Source organism: Eumetopias jubatus, unplaced genomic scaffold, assembly GCF_037043125.1.
Source record: "Eumetopias jubatus isolate StellerSeaLion01/CBP00866 unplaced genomic scaffold, mEumJub1_p1.0 scaffold_3, whole genome shotgun sequence".
In the NCBI taxonomy this organism is placed as follows: domain Eukaryota; kingdom Metazoa; phylum Chordata; class Mammalia; order Carnivora; family Otariidae; genus Eumetopias; species Eumetopias jubatus.
The window spans coordinates 62,084,000-62,108,942 of NW_028274809.1; the positions used below are offsets into that span (position 1 = coordinate 62,084,000).

General features: G+C 35.6%; 1 protein-coding gene across 2 annotated transcripts in view; it reads right to left on the bottom strand.

The window, feature by feature from the left end:
* Positions 1 to 10,343: 10,343 nt before the first annotated feature.
* Positions 10,344 to 24,943, bottom strand: part of UBR3 (ubiquitin protein ligase E3 component n-recognin 3) — a 223,962-nt gene continuing 209,362 nt past the window's right edge. For both annotated transcript variants that reach the window (XM_088021641.1, XM_088021642.1), the window contains exons 36-39: positions 18,646 to 18,825; positions 12,968 to 13,177; positions 12,285 to 12,424; positions 10,344 to 11,984 (exon numbers count right to left, since the gene is read on the bottom strand). In XM_088021641.1, coding sequence (XP_087877767.1) covers positions 11,867 to 11,984; positions 12,285 to 12,424; positions 12,968 to 13,177; positions 18,646 to 18,825 — 648 coding nt within the window. In that variant the 3' untranslated portion in view covers positions 10,344 to 11,866. The remainder of the gene's footprint in view (positions 11,985 to 12,284; positions 12,425 to 12,967; positions 13,178 to 18,645; positions 18,826 to 24,943) is intronic.

Below are 24,943 nucleotides of genomic sequence, written 5' to 3' on the forward strand. Positions count from 1 at the left end.
TTTCTTAATCAGGAATTCAAACTATTTGTATTTAATGTAATTTCTGTAAGTATAGATTCAAATGACTACCTTCTTATGTAATTGTATTTCTCTCTTCTGGCCACATTATTTTTTTTTAATATTTTTTTTATTTATTTGACAGAGAGAGAGAGCAAGAGAGCACAAGTAGGGGGAGCAGCAGAGGGAGAGAGAGAAGCAGGCTCCCTGCCAAGCAGGGACGTGGGGCTCTATCCCAGGACCCTGGGATCATGACCTGAGCCGAAGGCAGATGCTTAACCAACTGAGCCACCCAGGCACCCCTTACGTTATTTTTGATTGGTTATTATTCTATTCTCCACTCCCATATTAGTTTGGAAGTTTTATCCTCTTTCTTATTCTGTATGAAAGATTTTTTTTAATTACCCTAGAAATATACTTTCCTAGAAAGTATATTAACCTTATTTCACTTACCAAGAAGTATTGAGTATCTCCAAATAGCAGGTGAACTAAAAAGCCACAGAGGTAAAATGAGCAAGCAGTCTGGTCCTTGAGGAACTTTAGCCTAAGTCAGTCCCTTTATTTTTCTTTTCAAGAATCTCTAGGTCTCCCAAGTTCAGTCTACTGCTTTTTTGCATTATGTAAATACCATGTGTTTATAAAAAGACCTAAATATTTCATAAGCTTATTGTAAAGATTGTCAGCAGTCTATTACATCTTTTTCACATATTAATTTTTCGGTTTTTGGTTCATCATTTTGGAGGATCCAGCTGCTCTGGATCTTTACAAGCATCTTTCTACACATCACACCTATCCTCATAACCTTGCAGTGAAGTATTATCATCCAATCAGGAAAGTGATTTCAGTGAGACTGATTCTCCCAGGACCACACATCTTGTGAGTGCTGGGCTGGATTTGAATCCAGATCTGCCTGTCTCTAATGCTTATACTTTTTTCCACCATATTACATGGCAGGATTTGTCAAAATGAAGGCTAGAAAAATTGTAATGTGTATTAATACCTTAAGAGTACATGATTGTCACTTGATTTTATTGAGATGTAATTCACATACCATAAAATTCATCTTTTTATTCATTTATTTTAGAGAGCAGGAGAGGGGCAGAGGGAGGGAGAGAGAATCTCAAGCAGACTCCCCACTGAGCATACAGCTTGATGTGGGGCTCAATCTCACAACCCTGAGATGACCTGAGCTGAAATCAAGTTGGACACTTAACCAACGGAGCCACCCAGGTGCCCCAAACTTCATCTTTTTAAAGTGTACTGTTCAGTGGCTTTTATTATATTCACAAAGCTGTACAACCATCACTACTATCTAATTCCAGAATATTTTCATCTCCCCCAGAAGAAACCCTCTTACTATTAGCAGCCATTCCATATTTCCTCTTCCCCCACGACTTTAGCAATCTCTAATCTACTTGCTGTCCCTATGGATTTGCCTATCCTGGATAGCCCAGCTTTTGTCTGCAGCCTTTGGCTTCTTTCACTTAGCATGTTTTCAAGGCTCGTCCATGTCGTAACGTGCATTAGTGTTCCACTCCTTTTGTGGTTGAATAATATTCCATTTTATGGATATACCACCTTTTCTTTATCCATTCATTGGTTGGTAACATTTTTTACTGTTGTGGACAATGTTGCTGTAAACATTTGTGTACAAGTTTTTGTACATTTATTTTTTGTTCTCTTAGGTATATAATTCAGAGTGTAACTGCTGGGTCATATAGTATACGTTCAATTTTTTGAGGAACTGTCAAACACAGCAATGTTACTTTACATCCCCCCCTCCCCAAGCAAAGTATGAGGGTTGCAATCTTTCCACATTGTCAGCACTTGTTATTGTCCATTTTTCTGGGTAAGCCATCCTAGGGGTCATGAAGTAATATCATACTGTGGTTTTGATTTACATTTCCCTAATGGCTAATAAAGTTGAGCATTTTATTAATAGAGCTTATTTGCTGTTTGTGTATCTTCTTTGGAGAAAGTTTGTTCAAGTCCTTTGTCCATTTTTTAATTGGGTTGTCTTTTGGTTGTTAAATTATAAGAGTTCTTTATATATTTGGCATATTAAGCCTTATCATACATATGATTAACAAATATTTTTCTCCCATTCTGTGAGTTTTCATTTTCCTGATAGTGTTCTTTGAAAGACAAGTTTTTAATATGGATGGAGTCCAATTTATCTTTTTTTTTTTTTGAGGGGCAATGGGTTGTGTTTCAGGTGTCATAGCTAAGAAACTACTGCTTAATCCAAGATCACAAAGATTTGTAACTGTTTTCTTCTAAGTAAATATTACCTTTACCCTTTTCTGAGACAATTTAAGAAATTTAAAAATTTCAATTTCATTTATCCCTGTAGCTTACATTCTACTGTTGCCACTCATATACATACATATTGAAATTCTATACAATGCATTATCATAGTCACTTTATGCAGTATGTTCATTTAGCTATACTTAAATATTTACTACAATTTTTGTTTTTTGTTTCTTACTGAAATTTAATCTTCTACCAGGGCTATTTTCCTTTTGTCTGAAGAACTTTTGGGGGGATTTTCCTTCCTTAGGGAGGATCTGTTGCTATTAAATTCTCTCACATTTTTATTTTAATGTCTTTATTTTGCCTTCATTCTTGAATATTTTTGTTGTGTAGAGAATCCTTGGTTGAGAGTTTTCTTTCAACACTTTGAAGGTATTTTTCTACTACTTGTTTCCAATATACTATTGAGAAATCAGAAATCTATTTTTTTTTTTTTTTAGATTTTATTTATCTGAGAGAGAGAGCACAAGCAGGGGGAGCAGGAGATGGAGAAGCAGGCTCCCCACTGAGCAGGGAGCCCGATGCAGGGCTCAATCCCAGGACCCTGAGATCATGACCTGAGCACAAGGCAGGTGCTTAACCGACTGAACCACCCAGCACCCGGAGAAATCAGAAATCTTTTGAAGGTAGTTCATTCTTTTTCCAGTCGGAAGCTTTTAAGATTTTTCTTTCTTTTTTTTTTTCCAGTTTCACTATGTGTCTTGATATGGATTCCTTTCTATTTATCCTACTTGGGTTCTACTGACTTCTTGAATTTATGGCTCAATGTCTTTCATCACTTGCAGAAAATCCTCAGCTATTATCTCTTTCAATCCCGTCTCTGACACATTCTTTCTCCCCTATCTTTCTGGAACTCCAAGTGTGTTTGACATTTTCACCATGTCCTCTATGACTTTTACCTCTCTTACCCACTTTCCAAATCGTTTAAACTCTTCTGACTTTTAATCCAGTTTACCATGTCTTTAGCTATGTCTCACATGATATTAAACAGCTCCATTAAGTTCTTAATATTTTCAGTACCAGAATTTCTAATTGGTTCTTTTTCAAATTAAAAAAAAATCAGTTTTAGTATCTAGAGTTCCTGTGGCCCATTACTATTATTTTTCTATTGATTTTGGCTTATATGTATTGTCTCATCCTGTTCCTTCACTTTATTTGAAATATTTTCAGAAATAATTTGGATGATATCCTCCAGAGAGGTTGTTCTTTCTGCTAGTCACTGGAAAGCATTAGCAGTCTATGACCAAGACTTTTTTTAGAGCTGGAATTACTCCCTTCACTCCATCAGTCTTTTTTTTTTTAAGATACATTTGAAAGGGGACACAAGTGGGGGGGGAGGGGCAAAGGGAGAGGGAGACAAGCAGACTCCCCACTGAGCAGGGAGCCTGAAGCAGGACTTGATCCCAGGACCCTAAGATCATGACCTGAACCAAAATTAAGAGCATTAATTACTGAGCCACCCAGGGGCCCCTACTCCATCGGTCTTTTTGCTGAAGTCTTCCCAGTCAACTTGTGGTTAGATAAAACTAATCTTTTAGATTTTCTCAAAAAACATTCATATTTGGATGCTTAAAACCTTCTCTATGCTCTTGGTACTTCAGAGGACAACCCAACCTTAAAATGATTAGGTTACTTTCTTTCTTTGAGGTTTTTGAGTCTGCTTTGCATGTTGCCTTGCTTCACATGTTGCATGTGAAGTCTGACATAGTGTAATTATCTTGTCCTTTTTAGGTCTTTGATCTTTTTGTGTCTATAGGCCCTGAGAACTTTTATCTTTATAGTCTAATAATGTTTCTAGGGTGTGTCTTAGATTTGATTAAAGGTCAATTTTTCTGGTATTCTGTGGGCTCTTTCAATATGAACTCAAGTCTTTTATTTGAGGGAAATTCTCTTAGTCTATGCCTTTTTAAAAACTTTACATTTTGAACAAACTTTAGACTTGCAGAAGTTGTATGAATAGTGCAATTCCTACATATTCCTCACTGTGTGTCCTGTAATGTTAACAACTCAGATAACCATAGAAAAATTATCAAAATCAGAAATTAACATTAATTTTACACTATTAACTAAACTCCAAAAACTATTTGAATTTCACCAGCTTTCTCATTGTGTTTTTGGTGTCAAGATCTTATTGTCCAAGATCCCACATTGCATTTAGTTGTTTCTCCCTTGGCCCTTCCAGTCTTGTAACAATTCTTCAGTTTTTCCTCATCTTTCACCTTGACACTTCAAAGAGTACTGGTAAGTTATTTTGTAGGATGTCCTTTAGTTGGGTTTGTCTGAAATTTTCACATGGTTGGAATAAACTTATGTACTTTTTGCAGTTTTATTACATATTTCTCAGTAAATCATATTAAGGGTTCATAAAGTCAATAAGTTTTATTCCTGGTGGTAGTGACTCTAATCACTTCATTAAAGTGCTATCTACCAGGTTTCTCTACTATAAAGTTACTATCTTACCCTTTGTGGTTAATAAACATCTTGAGGGGCATACTTTGAGAGTACATATATACTCTTGCTTCTTCAATTTTTGTCCACTCATTTGGCTTTTAAAGTTTTCTTCAAGAAGATGGGCCCCTAATGATCTCCACCTCCTGATTCTTAAACACTCTTGTGTAAAGCCCTCTCACATTGTACCAGGGTCGGTATGTGTGGTGGAAATGATCATAGGCCACTTCCAAGCTCAGGTTATAAAAGACACTGGGGCTTTCATCTTGGGCATGCTTTTTTATGTTCTCAGTCTTTCCTTCTCCCTCTTTTGGGTCACTTGTTCTAGTAAAGTCAGCTGCTGTGTTTTTAGCAGCCCTGTGAAGAGTTCCACATGGCAAGAAGCCGAAGTCTCGGGGCGCCTGGGTGGCTCAGTTGGTTAAGCGACTGCCTTCGGCTCAGGTCATGATCCTGGAGTCCCAGGATCGAGTCCCACATCGGGCTCCCTGCTCAGCAGGGAGTCTGCTTCTCCCTCTGGCCCTCTTCCCTCTTGTGCTCTCTATCTCTCATTCTCTCTCTCTCAAATAAATAAAATCTTTAAAAAAAAAAAGAAAAGAAAAAGAAAGAAACCGAAGTCTCTAGTCAATAGCCACAGGTGTGAGTTTGGAAGCAGACCCACCAAGCCCCAGTCAAGCCTTGGATGACTGCTGCCCTGGCTGATACCTTAACTGCAGTCTTGTAAGGGACTCTGAGGCAGAACCACCCAGCTGAACAACTCTTGGATTCCTAAACCACAGAAACTGTGAAGCAATGAATATTGTTTTACTGCATTAATTTTAGGTAATTTGTTACACAGCAATCGATAACTAATGTAGTATGAATCACTTAATCTGACATTAATAGAAGCCAGAAGTGTCTATGTTCATTTAGTCATATTAGCTATTGTCTCTATCGCACAGATGAGAAACCAAAGTGTGGCAGGCTTTGAATTTGCTATCTAGAAGTCACTAGCAATCCCTTTTATCTGCCCTGTATTCCTTTAGTGTAGAGGCTCAAAAGCTAAAACACTTACCATCCCAGATTTCTTTGCATTTAATAGTTGCCATCTCACAGTACTGACTAATGAGATGTATGTAAAAAGTGCAATGGGAGAAGCCTTCTCTTGCTGAACAATGGACAACACCTTAGGAAGAAGGCTTTGGCCTCTTTTCCTGCCTGGAAAACAAGGTTAGCAGCCATCTTGCTTTTCATCCTCAGAGCAACCTGGAGATTAACAGCTGTCTTGTGGTCATGAGGGTGAAAACTATAACCTAACAATGTAGAAAAGGGAAACAGTAGCGGTCTAGATCCATGATGATTTCCTTGAAACTAATAAACCCCTTATTTCTTCAAGCCATTGCTTAGTAAGGTGTTTTGTTTGAAACAGGGCACATTCCTAATATACTGAGATGAAGTGAGGTCATTCAAACCCAGGTCTGCTGGCTTCAAGCCCTAGACTCCCGATGGTAAAACAACACACCATCTGAGTAATAGCAAAAACTACTTGAAAGGAGGTAGTTTGATGCAAACACAACCAGGTGTCCTGCAGATGGGGATATGACCGGCCCGTGCTCAGGAGAGTCAGAAATTGGGTTCCACTCCTCCACTTCATTGTCAACTTCCTACTTTCTCACCTCCAGAAGCTATACTTTGGCTTCTACCTCTACCACCTCACCAAAACTAAGCTTGGCAAACTATGGCCCACAGCCTGTTTTTATAAGTAGTTTTACTGGAACACAGCCTTGTCAATTCACTTATGCAGATCAACGGATGCTGTTTGCACCGCAATGGCAGAATTGAATAGTTGTGACAGAAACCAACTGGCCCTTTATAGAAAATGCTTGCTGATCTCTGCTCTAAATTAAGGCCATAGTGTTTTTTAATATTACAATCTGCCCTAATCTCTTACAATGACTTCCTTAGGATTCCCCTTAGGATAAAGACCAAAATCCATAACATGGCTCAAGAGGCCATAATCAGATTCCTGACCACCTTTCCTGCATCATCTCTTGTTACATACTCCACTACCTTCTGTTTTCAATGCTTCAGCTGTACTTCATTTCTTTCAGTTTGTTGAATGTCCCCTGCCCATGCTAATTTCAGAGCCTATGTGCTACATATAATTTCAGGGCCTTTAGAATGCCCTCCCTCTATTTCTTCCTTCACTTAGCTCACATCTACCCTTTTCTCAGGTCTCAACTTAAACATCACTTCCTCCATGTAGGCTTCTGTGAACTCCCCAAAATACGTGAGTCCCCTGGTTCCCACAACCCTCTAACTTGCTGATAACATCTATTTACTTGTAATTATATACACAGTGTTGTTTTCCACAAGATGGTAAGCAACTACTAACCCTATTTGCCTTGTTCAATGTGATAGCCCTGACATTTAGCTTAGTGTCTAGAATATAGTAGGCACTTAATACTCCTTGCTCTCCCTTACCCTACTGATTTCCGACAAGTCTCTTTTGATACTGTCCACTACTTCTATCTCTACTACGATTCACCTAGCTGAGCCAACCATCGTGTCTTGGCTCTTTCAGTAGGTATCGAACAGTTCTTCCCACTCTGCATTTTTCTCCACAGTGCAGCCAAATTGATTTTTCTAAGATGCAAATCTAATTATGTCACTCTCCTGTCTACAGCCCTAAAATGGCTTCCCATGCTCTCTGAACAAAGTCTAAAACCCTTAAAAGGCTTATAAAATACCTTTGTAATTTAATTTTTATCTTTCTCTCAAAAGCACCTGTTAGAGTCATAATGATTCCCTTTCAGATCTGTAACTACAAGTCCTCTTTCAACCTCGGGTCTTTGCCAATGGTATTCACTATACTTGCCTGAGACACTACTCCCCACACCTCCACTTTCATCCAGGTATGTCCTACACGGTATTTGGGAATCACACAGACATCTCTATCCCCTGGAAGCCTCATCATACTTCCCAAGTCTCATTTAGAGGTTCCTTCAATAGTACCTTATATTCCATTCTCCTCCTAGCCAGCCCCCCGGCCCCTTAACAGAAAACCATTTGTAGCATTAATCACACAGAAAGCTATATGAGAGAAGGACTACCTGGCTTTTTTTCCATTGTACTTCCAGTATTCATCACTGCTTGGTGCATAAGAGGAGCTCAATAAATATTTACTGAATGAATTCAAATGATTCAATAGAAAAGCAGTTTGTCCTAATTCCAAATGAAAACTTTGAAAACTTGCATTACATCTGCTCATTAAGTTTCATCATGAATTCCAATCCTATAGCCCACAATTTACCCAGCATGGACCCCACACTCATTTCAACCAGTACTAATTCTCTTACCACCTGATATTGCACCTGTCTCTTAAGTCCCCAAATTATGAATTAATTTAGCAGTCTAATTTCTACCCTTTGGGTTCTGGACTGCTGATCTTAGGGGCTCTATAAAGTACCAAAACCTTTCTAATTGGCTCCATTGAAAATGTTATGGCTTCTAACCCCATTGTGCTCTCACTATGACTTCTGTGGTGCTTCTCCTTATTTCTAGCCTAGTCTCTCCTCTAAACCCTACCACTTAACTCAAAACTCCCAGATATACTAGGCCTGCTCACCCTCCACCGGTGATCCTGCTCCTCTGTCACCAACCTTAGAGGAAATCAGATATGAATCCTCTTTGTTTGCTCTAGACTCTTTCCTTTCTCTTGCCCCTCTTCCTTCACCCAAGCTGAAGTCTTTATCTGTGCTCTTGACCCTACTTCTCTGGCTTGCTCTTGGGCTCTGCCATATTAATGTTGTTATTGCCACGTCTTACATTGCAGCTCTACGTAAGGGCCCATCACGCCTTTTCACTGTGTTTTATCAGCTGCAGTCATATTCACTCCAGTGCTACTTGATTACGGCACCCTAGGATGGTGATAGTACTTCCATATTTGATGTGCTTCATTAGCAAGGGAGCTTGAAGGGTCACAAATCAAGAAATGATCATATTGCCCTCCTTCTGCCCACTCCAGCCAGATCATAAAGGAAAAGAACTATGTGCTGTGAATGGGACTGACACAGTCCCAAGTCTCCTGTCCTCCCACCAACCATCACATGTCAGGCATATCCCCCAGTAAATGTATCTTGTCTTGGTAATTTGATTAAAATCACGGTTAAAATCACGTTGTGCTTTGTTTTTGTTGTTCAACAGGACCACAAAAATAAGCCAACAACAGGAACTTGAGAGTCAACAATTACAATCCTGGAGATGGTACAGACTCTTGGTTCATATATTCTCTCTCACTGTTGTCACCTCCAAGCCCTCAGTGCTTTCAATCAGCATCTTTTCTAAGTCACAGAAATCAATAAATACCAAAATATATAAAATAGAAAAAAAAGGTTTGTGAACACAAATGGATTCTTGACTGATAACTGCCTGATGAGCTTCAGGATGGAGGGGTAGGGGCAAAAACTGTCAATTCCAAGAAAACCACAGTCCATTCAAAATAAACATTATCATAAAGCTCTTTAGATTTCTGAAGTCCAGATGGAATTTTCAGAAAGCGGCAAGGACCACAGCATGTTCCTCAGATCTGCAGACCCATTTCCTTCTCCCCAACTTCCAAAACCATACATACTTAGCAAAAAGCTTTGCATTCGTTTTAAGACAAGGACAGAAGAAACAGGAACTACCTCTGTAAATAAAAGGTATAAGGAAGAGCAAATCCTTTATATTTAACTCCACCTTAGAGCAACTATTAGTTACGTTATGCTTTGATCTTTTCTGCTATGCTCACTTATATAATTGTCAATACCTTAAAAAAAAGAGAAAAACATGTAAGAATTAAACATTGTAAGGACCTTTCACAAACCAAATGACAGTAGGTTTTTATTAACATATCTTACAATGTTGATTATTCCTAGTTTTGTAATCTCTGCTTAATTATAAAGATTGATTTAGCCTCTACAGTAATGTACTGTATTTAAATGATCATTCATACAAGATATCACACCAGTACATTTTTTTTGAATAATATACACACATCACTCTAGCTTGGACTGGTTATTTTTAAAAGTGGGTTTATAAATGGGACTTATAAAAGTTATGGGGAAAAATTAAAGTTCTAGTTTAGCAGCATGCATGTATGTAATTCAAGTACAATTTTCAACCAAGTGCTTTTTAAAAATTTACTGGTGACTAATTCACCAATATCAAAATAAACACTATCAAATACCCAAATTTTAATGTTAAGGCTAATATTTTCACTTCACATCCATATGCACAATCATAAAACATTCCATTTTAAATATGTAGTAATCAAAATCTGAATACATTATACCATGTATATATAGCATCAGAGTTTCAAACTGTAGAATTATTCAAGTTCATGAATCCTGTAACAGTATTTACTAGAGATTTAAATTAGCATTTTGCTCTTCAACCACACTTACAAATGGTCTGGTATTCAGAATGACCAATGCAAAAAATATGACAGGCTGAACTTATGATACAGTATTTAAAAAAGTAGCAATGTGTTGGAAAGGACAACTATTTAGTTAAACAGAATCAGTCTCATCTTTCAGAAAGTTATCTTAATATTTTGGAAATGTATATAAAAATAGCAAGCTATTTCCATTTATTTTATTGTAGAGTTATAGGTGATTTTTTGACATTTTGAACACATTTGAATATGTACTGTTCTGCTCTATTTTAATGCAAGGCCATCATTTAATGTCCATTTTCACATTCTGTAATGTCATGTCATTCAATAATTTTTAGAACAGATCTGACTTTATTTTTGAATTTTATCATTAGATGTTTTTGAGTTTATTTTCACATGTAAAAATGTAATTTTATATAACAAGCCATGGAAGTCCAAAGTACCAGGAATTGCTTGATAACACTATATATTAAATAATCATCAAATTACTAAATCATTTGGAAGAAAAATCTTGTTAGCAATATATAACATGCTTTTCTGTAATCTTCCTTCTCTATTTATAGAGTGGGTTTTAGCTCAATCATTCCCATTCTTAGTGATTAAAAAACCCAACAAACATAAATTGCTTTTCGCAGCAGCTTCTAAGAAGAATACAGATGCACGGCTCATTCATGAGGGGCATCACCACTGAGCCTCTTTTTTCCTTTTAGGAAACTAAGCAGAAATAGCAGTGATTACGCTGCACAAATACAATACAGATGAACCTCTCAAGCTGACAGGAAAGTTCCAAAACTAAGCTTCATTTGTGGGTAAGTCTGAGCATTTCCAATTCAGTCATTTAAACAAAAACTTGGTTGGTAATAAAAGGTGGGCATGCATAAAATCAAAATCTGCCATGTGTATGCTCTTAAAACTTCTGATTTTATAGTAAAATCTATTTGTTAATACCTCAAGTAATTCATCCAACCAAAATGGCAAATTTTGATTTTTAAGGACTCCCTTCCCCAACCACACATGTCCCCCAAAATGTACTGTATTATATTAACAGCAGCTATCTACTTATTTTACAACTATTTCAATTATTTACCTGGGGAGAATATTTATGAAATTCCTGAGAATGAATTAAGTTTTCAGCAAAGCCTTAAACTTTTAACAGATTCCTCACAATAAGAAAAAATTTTAAAGTCCTACTATTAGACCAACTTTTACTATACAGTATTTCACATAAATCATGTCTTACATTTTTTTTCTAATTACATACAGCAAAAATCTCAAATCAACACAAGAATGGTAGAGGGAAAGGATGCATTGTGTTTAGCAGATGCAAATTAAAACACACAGATATAAAGAAGCAGTAAAACTTTAAATAAATCACACCCACTCTAAGTATCAATGAATAGCTGATATGCATTGCTGGGAGAATCATTTTTAAACAAGTTGTGCTTATTAATTGTGGACTTAAAAAAAAAAAAAGGACCACTAAAGAATGATTTAACTTGTTATTTGTCATGTTCTCCAGATACTTAAAAAAAATATTATACCATTAATGTGATTACCAAGCACCTAATTTTGGAAAGGCTTTATAATATATGTTTTCTTTTTCTCCCTCAGCAAAAGCGTTAATCCCCCAAATTAAGGTAAAGCTTATTGTTGATAAATTCTTAATGAAAATGATATAATGCAATGCTGAGGTGGTCACAGCCCATTGTAATGTGGACCCCATCTTTTATTGATGTGATCAAAAGTATGAGAAATCCACTGTTGCTCAAGAACTTTGTATCTTTCCTTACAAATGTAGAGAGGTTTGCCTCGCCTAGAATAAAAAGGAAAAAAAGGTATTAAAAGTTATACAATACAGTGAAGATTTCACACACATTTTTAAAAATAGATTCTTTATGGCTAAAATCTCACATAGTAGTTGGGTTTATTTCATATTTCCTTAGCATGTGGATGTGGAAAGTATCTCAAAAACTAGAAACAGCTCTAACTTAATGATTATCAGAATTTCTTAATATAAAAAAATTATTATTACAATTGCAAAGCCAGGAATGGCGCATTGTTCTTACTGATGAAACTTCAATAAAACATTCAAATATATCCATGCATATCTAACCTAAGATCCCGATCTTCTTCTCCATGAGCATCCAAATACACAGAACCCCAGAGGCAGAAGCGGTGGCCTCGAATGATGATAATCACCGATGCATTGATCAAAAGGAAAATCCCTGTTCCAGCACCACAGTTCTGAGAATGCTAAATAATTAAAAATATATCAATGATCTTCATAATCAAATGGACTTTATAAGAAAATTAAGAATGCCTTAGTTAAATGTCTTCTAAATACCACCAAAATATTTCTTAAATTTTTAATAAGATTTCATCTGAGTTAAACTTACAACTTCATTCTTAAACATTTGATTAATACATTAGGAGGAATTTGGGTAAGGGTTATCTAGGAAAGCAATTTACAGCCAACATAAACCTAATTCAGAGGCAGGCATACACAACAGCAGGTCTGACCACTGTTTCATTGCCCACCATGTAAGAGCCCCTGCCATTAAAGGGCAATGGGAGCAGGGGGAGGAACTGGAATTGTGCTCACTTAAATAAAGCTGCAGATGTTTGGGGTTTTTAAACCCTTCTACTAACAAAAGAACAAGATGAAATCCTTGTGCACTGTGTATTTAATTCAAAGAAGAGTTAATATGAAGAGCTGGCTTAACCACATATACCACATTTCCATGTGATAGTAGATTCGAGTTTTCATAAATTTTATAATTATTTACTATTTCTTACCAATACACATTCACAGTAACTTTGTTGCTTGCAGCAAAGTCCTTTCAGGCATACAAAAGTACCACAAACAAGGCAAACAGCAGGATCCTTAGGAACCTTAGTGCAGACACTACAGGTTTTTCTGTGGTAGTACTGAAAAATGGTGTTATAATTCTCAGGCAACTGGAGCAGGTGTGGTAATTTCCATCTTGACTCTTGGATAAGCAAGGCCTAAAATATTACCCAAAAATATTCATTAGTCCTATGTATTTAAGTCACTAACACAAAATGCCTATATTTTAAAGGCCTTTTTTTTTCTTTAAAGAAAAAAGCATGTCTCTAAGTATGTGGCTTATTTTCTTTATTAAAACTCTTCTCATTTCCATTTTACAAATGACTAAAATAGTACTTCAACAATTACCAATCTCAATTTTAATGTAGTTTCCAATTATAATATGATGTCAGCTTTTAGATTAAGCACCCTAAAACAGTTAAACTTGTCATTAATTTAAAAGAAAAATATTAAACATAACTAAGAATGCATGGAAAATATATCTAGATGTACTTGTTTTTAAATATGCTTAATGCAAAATTTTAAACAGTTAAACTTTTTAAAAATCAAGTTTTGATCTTTCTCAGATAAACAATTTATTGGCTTTTCTTAAGGTAAGGTTATAGTTATAACTCATTATTTCTACATCAACACTTTATAATTTAGAATCTCCTTCTTAGAAGATGTAAAAACTTTCTCATACCACAAGCATTTAAGACCTTTTGTATCCATAAGTGATAGGGGTACAACTCTTGTCATAAATTTTCTGCTACAAGTATGAAAAAAGTGCCAAATTAGTTAAGTTTCTCTGCAGAGTATACTTAATCCATTATCTGCAGTTGTACAAAAATACTGGTAATAGCAGGAATTTTTTTCTAGATACCTCTCCATTAACACTTAGAATAGATAAAATGTAGTATGAATCTACTATCTCAAGAAACTGTATAGATGGCAGGCAATTCATATGGTGATCATTTCACATTACCTACAACCATAATCTATCTAAATTGATGCAGTACTTAAGTAGTCAGCCTGGCATTTATCAGTAAGTTCACGGATAAAGTGGCCACAGAAGCAAGGATAAGGACAATATATGGGCTTACAACATGCTATTTGCCTGCATTCGGTGCCCAAACTCAGACTGCAAAGGTTGCATATTCTGTAATGGGTTGATTATATTGCACTCTTCCATCAGTGGAAGAAATAGCAATTTGTCCTCACTGAACTTGATACCTATCTAGATGAGATTGTAAATTACCCAGTAGCTCACACCACATGATCTTAAAGAATTTTCTTCATAAAGAGAGATGTAAGGCAATAGGTGGATGTCTATGGAATTAACTGATCCTAACATATATTTCAAACATCTGACAAAACCACTGATCTTTTAAATGATGAATCACTTTGCTGATAAATTTTTATATGGTACCAGCTGGGAGAAAATAACTATAAAATGAGGTATATGCTCCCACAGAATGAAGTACATGCTCTAAACCAGCAACCAGTATATTGTGGGTGATCATTTTCTCACAGATGAAATGCATCAGTTTGGAAACCAGGGAGTGCAAAGTCATTTTGGTATGTTTCATGATTATACCCAAGAATAAGTTTTTTTTATTTCTGTTTCCTGCTATTCTGAATTCTTCTGTGGTTTTAGGACCATCCTAAGGAAGTTGTGTACTATACTCCATCAGAGGATATGATAATAGTTCCACTGAATTACAAACTAAATGTCATCTGGCCATTTTAGGTTCCCCACGTCAGTAGGAGAAGAAAGTAACGGCTTATAGCATTGCCTGGAGGGACTGACCCTGACCATCAAGAAAAATAGAAATATTGCTATACAATAAGCAGCAGAATGTTTTGAACTTAGAGACTCCCCAGCCCCACTGCTCGCAATGTCCCAAGCTTGAAAGGTAAACTATTATGGCCTTAATATAAGAAAGACACAACCAATCACCAGAAGCTCAGACCTCTCAGAATAAAGTTTGGTTCACATCCTTGGTCAAATAAATACAACCTGTTGAGGTTCTGGCCAAAGAAGCTGCAAGAAGAAAGTCATATATTCGACCATATATTAGCTACAGCTTTATGACTACTTGCAAATGCTCTTGCTTATGGTGGCATATCTTCTTGCAATATTTTCCATTCTCTTTTTCTTTCACTCAACTATGGAATTCAGGGTGAGGAGCTGCTAATTAAAATTTTCCAGGCCACCAGGGTATAAGTACAACAAATCACAGAAGGAATGGACATCTCTCAGAGCCTCTGATTTCAGAGAGGTCTGATGATGTAACTATTGGATATGACTTCAGGTTGCATATTTGGGAAAGTGGTGGATGCATTTGTGATTATAAATGAAATGGTTACATCATTATGAACAGGGGAAGAAGTGAAACTCTGTGAATGAGAATAAGGATGTCTATGTGTCAACAGGTAAGATATGAAGACAGTGGGCCACCAGTGTTTGTTATATATGTTTTTCCATTTGTCTATCAACCTTACCTGCCTTCTTATATTATTAACAGTACTATGAGTAATTTTGGAAAATAACTTCTTTTCTTGTTCCACAGAGGTCTGATGGTTGCCTATCACAAGATCCTGCCCCATCACAGGGGTGTACATAGGATACAAATTAGGCCAATCAGATCCTTTCTCCCAGGAATCTGAATCTTGACCACCACATAGAAGGAAGGAAAGTGGTTCAGGTGGGGTTATCTAGTGGTAGCACTTCAGAGAAAACACACCAAAACTGTCTGTTGCAATCAAACTGTCTGTGACCAAAGAATCTTAGCTGATACAAAAAATTAGAAGCAGTAATTCAGACTATCTTTCAAGGGTAGTTTTGTTGGACTATTCAGCTCCAGTCACTGTTTATATCTTGTTCAAATTTAAAATTCCAGGTAAAGAAAATCTGCTTGACCTGGGTCAGAGTGAGGACTAGAGATAGAACAGAGTGGAACAGGGACAAGAGTAGGGATGCAGGTCAGATGGGAGTGCATTCAAATAACTAGTAAAAATTCTGCATAAGTAGAAACAAAGACATAAATGTCACTGTTCTGGCTCTAAAACAAATCATTATCACTCAATTTTACAAAAAGATTATTTTTAAATGACAAATTCTTATTTTCCATCAATATCCATACCAATAATCATACATCTAACATGTAAGCTTGCTATTATACTATCAAATGAGTTAATTTTTATCTATTGTTTAACCCATGATCCTAAGAAGACAAAAAATTTTAAGTACACTCATCACCTGCTCCTGTCCTGGTTCTACAATTATATCCATCTCTTATCCCTAGTTTTTCATTATAGGTTTTTAGACATCAATATATAATTTCAGATTCTAGCTATAATCTGAAAATAAAGAAATTACTAGATAGGAAAAATATTTTTATATATAATATAAAAGGTTCAATTAATGTCCTGAAATTGTCTTTCCTTTAAAAAAGGGAAGGTATAAAATATTATCTCCTTAAGGATTTCAATAAAAAACAGAAATGAACAAAAGCAGAGACATTTATTATTTATGCTTACCTTGCCTTTATTATTCACTCAAAGTCTAGTCTAGTCTGACACCTCTATCTAAAACACTGAGCCTGGGTGGCTCAGTCGGTTAAGCATCTGCCTTGGGCTCAGGTCATGATCTCAGGGTTCTGGGCTCCCTGCTTAGCGGGGAGTCTGTTCTCCAGCTCCCTCTGCCCCTTCCCCTGCTCATGCTAGCTCTCTCTGTCTCTCTCTCTCAAATAAATAAAATCTTTTGAAAATAAAACAAAACACTAATTTTTTCTTGTCTCCTGATGTTAAAATTAAAATTCTCATTTTCCCTGAAACATGGCTCTTCTTTCACCAGTCCCCAGTTAACTGTTCCACAAATATTTATTAGGTGACTAGTCTATATCAGGTACTTTCTAGGAACTAGGAATTCAAAGATAAATAAGGAACAATTTTTGCCTTTGGAGCCCCCATTCAGACATATTAAACAACAGACAAACAGACATATTAAACAAACAAAAGTGATAAATACGGTGACTGTTATAGACACTAGCAAAAGTACTGTCATACAGCACAACAGAGGGAGGGGATTAGAACTGAAGAAGAAAGGGTATGTGTGCTATGGTGAGCACTATGAATTGTGCAAGACTGTTGAATCACAGATCTGTACCTCTGAAACAAATAATGCAATATATGTTAAAAAAAAAAAAAAAAAGAAGGTAGCAGGAGGGGAAGAATGAAGGGGGGGAAACTGGAGGGGGAGATGAACCATAAGAGACAATGGACTCTGAGAAACAAACTGAGGGTTCTAGAGGGGAGGGGGGTCGGGGGATGGGTTAGCCTGGTGATGGGTATTAAAGAGGGCAAGTTCTGCATGGAGCACTGGGTGTTATGCACAAACAATGAATCATGGAACACTACATCAAAAACTCATGATGTAGTGTATGGTGATTAACATAACAATAAAAATTTTAAAGAAAAAAATTTTTAAAAAAAAGAAGGATTATCAGACAAAGCTTTATAGAAGAGGTACATTTATCTTAGCAAAGCCTTGATGAATGATTAATTCGACAGGAGAACGGTAGGAAAATTGCTTTAGATAAAATTAACAGCAATTAGCAAAAACACAGATGTTTAAAAACATATAGTGCACTTAAGAACCATTCTTCTGTGGTCTGAGCAAGGTGGTAGCAAGGGAGTGGTTTGGATGAAGTCAGAAAGACAAGCAAGATGGTGAAAACCCCTGAATGCCTTGCAGAGACTTCCTATCTTCCTCCATAGCCAATGGGGAACCATCAATGGTGTTTTAAGCAGGATCAGATTTCTATCAGAACTATGTCTACTAGTTACTATTCTTTTAATGCTTTGTGTTCAGATCTTAAAGTCAAATACATCTGGTCATCAAGTCCTATATATTTTTCTCATATGTCCCTTGCAATGCGTATATTCTGTCTAATTTCTACTATCAGAATAATAGAACAGATTTTCTCCACCACCTAATCTCTGGCTTCCCTCTCTCCTTACTTCAATTTACCTACGAAAAAGCTACCCAAATTACCTCCCTAAAACACTACTTTCATCATATTATTCTATTTCTCAAAAACTGTAGTTCCACCTTTAGAGGAAAGTCTGAGCATCAAACCATGGCATTCACAGCCACCTCCCACTGCCCCCACTTGACCTTTCCAGGTCACTTACCTTCAACACAAAACCTATCACTGGCCAAGCTGGCAGGATAGGCCCAGCAAATTTTAAAATTAAAGACATGGCCTTTTAAACCTGCTACTCCAAATCTTTGATTTTTATGTGATAGTTCTCCTCCCAATAAGCTTACAAGTTCCTTGTCTATCTTAAAATTCCTTTGTATCTTTCAAGTCTAGTGCTATGATTATTTAAGACATTCAATAAAAACCTGATGACCTAAAATGAACTTAAAGTAACATATTAATAACTTAGCTTTGTTAACTGAAATAGTTTTGCTTTTAGAATCATCAATATTATATAAAGAAACCATTTATTCAACATAATTAGTTTAATAAATGCTGCCAAGAACAGATGACCTGAAATTTTTAATTCTTCATTATTCTCTTATCCTATTAGCATATCACCACTATGTCAAGTGGGTAATACTACTCTTTTTACATACCTTTCCTTGTTCTGCATGTCTTTCAGTAAATGAATTTATTTCAAAACACCACTGAGATATAATATCAAATGCTGGAACTGGCCAATCCAGACAGGAGGCACTGATGAATGGATGTTCTGTTTGGTAAAATGTTGGCAGAAGTCCCAGGCAGCAGGAAAGAATCGAAAATTCTTCTTCTTCCTTTTAGACATGAAACAGAAAATTCTCAAGGCATTCATAAAGAACAGTTCCTATTATAGATATTTTAAATGTCATCCTCATCGATTACTTTTGGACAGTAAGAAAATTTTCTTAACTGAGTCAAGTAAAGGAAAGTAAAGGGAGTAGGAGGGGCAAAGAAGAGAGAATAGGTTCCCGGCTTTTTATCCAAATATCCTATAGTATTTCTCTTTGAAATTTAAATCTTAAGTGCCATAGCATCTGCTAAATAAAAAATATTTATTTTTTAAATAGTGTTGTCACATTTCTGATGAATACAGTCTATAGAACCTAGCTACTCTATGAGAGCAAATGTTCTGTGGGCAAAGAGAAAGTAACTTTTGGTTAAAAAGACATAGGCTGTCAGTGTGGGTGAAGAACAACAGTAAAAACATGGAATTCACAAGATGCAGTACAAAATAATTTGCCTGGACCCTCAATGAGTGTGAAACAAAGTCAGTTTCTTTTCCATTTTTTATTTTTTTATTTATGTTAATTACCATACATTACATCATTAGTTTTTGATGTAGTGTTCCATGATTCATTGTTTGCGTGTAACACCCAGCGCTCCATTCAGTACATGCCCTCTTTAATACCCATCACCAGGCTAACCCATCTCCCTACCCCCTCCCTCTAGAACCCTCAGTTTGTTTCTCAGAGTCCACAGTCTCTCATGGTTTGTCTCCCCCTCTGATTTCCCCCCCTTCATTTTTCCCTTCCTGCTATCTTCTTTTTTAACAAAGTCAGTTTTTAAAGGAGGGTGGAGTTTTTAAAAACTTGAGAGACTAAGTGCCAGCTAAACTGAAGTTCTATTCAGTAATAACAGAACCAAAGAAATCAGTGAGCTAAGGATCCCTATTTTGAGTTTTACAGGAGTTTGTTAGTCTTATAAACACCAAAATATACTCCCCAATCCTTCTTTACTTAACTAAAAGACATTTAGGAGGCTAATATGTTTACCTTCCCCTGTCCACTGGATCAATTCCTATCATCCTTCAAATTCCAGCTCCCCAGGGAATCCTTCCCTGACCAAACTTAAAGAGGCCTTAGATTACTCAGCTCCATTCACATAAACTTAATCCTTCCATACTTTGTAAACACTTCTTGTGTTTGTATTTTCTATTAATTAATTTAAAAATAAATTAGCATTTCCTGTAAGACTGTGGGAGTAGTCCCTCGGGCAGGGGCTCTGTCCTCCCAGGGCTTGGTACATAGTAGACATTGAACAAACATCTGTTTGTAAAACTAAACTAAATTATGTAGATTAAGTATAAAATTCTAAAATGTGCTACAAAGAAAAAATAAAGATTAAAAAAGCAAAATGATATGCAGGCTGAAAAAGATGTTAATTTTTATAATCTCTAGAAATGAAGCTATACATCTCCCATTTTAATAGCTACATAAAGAAGACATCTTAAAAAACAACTTTATTGAGGTATAGTATACATACCATAAAATTCACCCACTTTAAGTGTAGTTTGATGAATTTTGGCAAATGTGTAGTCAGGTAACCACAACTATAATAAAACTTTTGACAATTCCATCCCCTCCAAAAGTCTTGCTTTTGCCTGTATGCAATCAATTCCAGCCCCTACTCCTGGTGCCAAGCAACCATTAATCCTGTTTTCTGTCATTATAGTTTTGGATTTTTAAAAATTTTCATATAAATAGAATCAAACAGTATGTGTATGTGTATGTGTGTGTGTGTGTTGTCTTTCGTGCCTGGCCTCCTTTCAGCATAATATTTTGAGATTCATTCATGTTATTGTATCAGCAGTTCATTCCTTTTTACCAGCGAGTAGTATTCCACCATATGGATAGACCACATTTTGTTCATGTATTCACTTGCTGATGAATTCTGGTTTGTTTACAGTTTTGACTACTACAAATTAAGCTATTTTAAACATTTATGTAAGTCTTTATGTGAACATATGTTCTCATTTCTTCTGGTAGATACCTAGAAGTAGAATTGTTGGGTTATCTAGTAAATGCATGCTCAGCTTTTTAAAGAAATTGCCAAACTTTTTTCAAATTTGACTATACCATTTTGCATTACCACCAGCAATGAGTGAGAGTTACAGGTACTCCAAATCCTCATCACTTGTGACATTAATTTGTACTCTTCTAATCAACAACGATGGTGAACACATTTTCATGTACTTGTGGGTCATTCATATATATTCTTATGAGAAGTGCCTGTTCAAATTTTATGCCCACTTTGGTTTTTTGTTTTGTTTTGTTTTCTTAATTACTGAATTACAAGAGTTCTTGATATATTTTGGATACAAGTCCTTTCTCAATATATTTTTAAACTGAGATATAAGTTGTATACCATAAAATTCACCCTCTTTACATGTATATTTTAGTATATTCACAAAATTGTGCAACCATCACAAAGTCCAGAATATTTTCATCACCCTATTCTAAATGGAATTACTTTTTAAATTTCATTTTCAGATAGCTCATTGCTAGTACGAAGAAATAGATTTTTTGTACATAGATCATGTATTCTACAAATTTGCTTAGCTCATTTATTAGCTCTAATAGTTTTTTGGAGATTCCTTACAATTTTCCACATATAAGATCATGTAATTTGCAAACAGCCATTATTTTACCTCTTCCTTTCCAATCTAGATGCCTTTTATTTCTTTTTCTTGCCTAACTGTTCTTTCTAGAACTTCTACTTCAATGCTAAAAAGAAGTGATGAGGGTAGCCATCCTTTCTTGTCCCTGATTTTAAAGAGCAAGCTTCCTATCTTTCACTATTAATTATGATGTTAGCTATGGGTTTTTCATACATGCCCTTTATCAGGTTGAGAAAATTCCTTTCTGTTCCTTGTTTTTTAGTGTTTTTTACCATGAATGGGTGTTGAATTTTGTCAAACATTTTTGACGACTGAGATGATCATATGCTGTTAAAAAATCAACTCTATTAATATCGTGAATTAAATTAAATGATTTTTGATGGTGAACCAACTATAGTTCCTAGGATAAACCCATTTGGCCATAGTGTATTATCCTTTTCTATAGCTAATATTTTGTTAAGGCTTTTGCTTCTATGTAATGAAAAATCTGGGTTTGTAGTTTTCTCATGATGCCTGGTTTGCATATCAGGATAAAATTGGCCTAATAAAATGAGTTTGGACTGTTCATTCTTCCTCTGTTTTCTGAAAGTTTGTATATATCAATACAATTTCTTCCTTAAATGTTTCATAGAATTCACCATGATGTTACCTTTGCTAGTAGAAAGTTGTTGACTTCTCTTTTTTTGAAGGATAATAATTATAGACGTTTAATAAGCTAAATCAACTTTCTTACTTGATAAGAAAGATCTAGTCAAGATTTTCTATTTCTTCTTGAGTCAGTTTTAGTAATTTGTATTTTTCAAAGAATTTGTCCACTTCATCTACATGATCAAATTTGTTGGCAAATGTTATTCATAATATTCTCTTATGTTTCTATAGGGATGTTTCCTCCTTCATTCCTGATACTGGTAATTTGTACCTTCTTTTTTCCTTATCAATTTAGTGAGGAGTCTGGCTCCTAGTTAAAAATCTATGTGTGATTTTTTTTTCAGGCCTAACTATAGGCAATTTACAAAGGTTTTACTTCACAGGCTTTGTGGGTCAAAACCACCCTCCCTACATCAGACTCAGTACACAGCCAATGCATTGCAGGCTCTGAAGGAATTTACAGTCAAGGTCTCAGGCCCCTCCCCTCCCCCAGTCACATTCTTTCACATATTTACATTCCTAGCTCTGGTACCTTTACTCCTAGGCTTCTTTATCTGAGGCCTTGGGAAGGGTTCTCTTCTACTCTTATCCCTCCCCCCCCACCCCGACTTTTCTCTACCTCAGAGCCCATAAAACTGCCAAAGCCTTTTGTTTGGGGACTCCCTCAACAGATCCCCACATCTGAGCTGATCCAACTGACTCACGACTGGTGTGCCATTTCATTCCATGAGGGTAAATGGAACAGGAAGAACTGGCATTTTCTGTGGTTTTAGCCTCTTGCTTATACCATCACAGTAAGTGATTAGAGACTTAACTCTCTCACTTTTGGCTTGTGGCTTTAATCAGCTACTCTGACACCTCCTTCTAGAACTTCTAGAACTAGAATTCAGTTCTCTCTCTTCCAGTTCAGCTGAGCTCCTAACATTTAGATTTATCCATTTTACTGGTCTTTGCAAAAAAAACCACTTTGATTTTTCTCTACTATTTCTCTATTACTACTTCATTGATTTCTGCTCTGATTTTTCTAATTTCCTTTCTTTTACTTGCTTTGGGTCTAATCTGCCCTATTTCTAGCTTCATAAAATAGAAATTTAGGTGAATGATTTGAGAACTTTCTTCTTTATAAATATAAGCATTAGAAGCTATATCTCTCCAAGAATTATTTTAGTGACATCTTGCTTTTTTGCTGTGCTGTGTTTTCATTTTCACTCAGTTTAAGTATTTTCTAATTTCTTTGGGATTTCTGCTTTGCCATATAAGTTATTCAAAAGTATGCTGCTTAATTTCCACACATTTGGGGATTTCCGTATTTTTTTGTTATTGATTTTAATTCTTATGTGGTCAGAAAATATGCTGTATGATTTCAACTCTTCTACTCTTATGAGTAGAAATGGAAAGACATTCCATGCTCATGGATTGGAAGAATATGTATTGTTAAAATGTCTACACACTTCTACATGTATTGATACTTGCATTATGGCTTGGCATATGGTATATTCTGGTGAATACTCATGTGCACTTGTAAAAAAATATGCATTTTGCTACTGTTTGGTGAAGTATTCTATAGATGTTATAGATGTTAATGACACTAAGTTGATTGATAGTATTGTTCAGGTTTCATTTACACTGTCTCCTTGTTATTGACTAGTAAGAAGACATTGAGGTCTCCAGCTATAATTGTAGATGTGTCTATTTCTTCTTTCAATTCTGTCAATTTCTGTTTATGTAATTTGGGGCTTTTTGTTTTGTGCATATACATTTTTAACTGTTATATCTTCCTGCTGTATTGAGAAAAGGCATTTATTTCTAATATAAGGCACAAAAATAACGAGAAAAGGGGAACTACCAATGGTAGAAAAATAGTAATATTTTTCATCTTTATGATATGACATCCAACAATGAATAAAAATTAACAAAGATCTACATAAATGAATTTTTTTTCTCCTGGCATTTATATAGACTACTTCAGGATTACTTGGTTCATCTTTATGCAGCAGTTGTTGAGTCCAAATCTGGGTTACTAAAATGAGAGAAACCCTAGCTGAGGAAAAATTTATGAAAGAAAAATAAAAGTTTCTCACTTGACTTAGATAAAATAGAGTGGCAGATTATTCTAAACAAAGAAAAGTTATGAGATAATTGTTTTTCAAGGTCAGATAGTAAATTATCTTTTTACTTGTTTTCATTTTCTAATTATTTTCAAAAGAAACATTATATACACGTAAGTTGTAGTAAAAGAAATAAAATGGCTCCTAAATATGGAAATGCTCAACCTTAGGAGAAATGCTAATTAAAACTACATTGAGATATATTTTACCTAGTTAAAAGATCTAGAGGCAAAGATCAAATAGTTTGAGAACACACTGCATAGATACATCATTAGGGAAACTCTCATACTTTACTATTAATGTAATTGATACAACTTCAGTGAAAGGCATTTGGTAATAACCATCAAAACTACAAATGTATGTAAGGGCTGACACAGCAAACCACAAATAACTTATCCCACAAATACAATCGAAAACATACAAAATAACTTGCAAGTGCTATTATTCATTATTGTATCATTTATATATAACAAAGGATTAGAAATAACCCAAATGTTTATTAATAAAGGGCTGATTAAATACATCCTGGCACATCATACAATGAAATATTCTGAATCTGTAAAACAGAATGAAGAAGGTCTTCATACATTGAATATGAAATGATCTCTAAGATACACTTTTAAGTGAAAAAAGTGCAAGCTATAGAACAATATGTTAAAAAGGGGCTAAGGAAAAAATACACACCTCTACACACATATTTTTTGGTATATGTATATCTGGAATAATATAAAGGAAACTGATAGCACCTGACAGTGACTG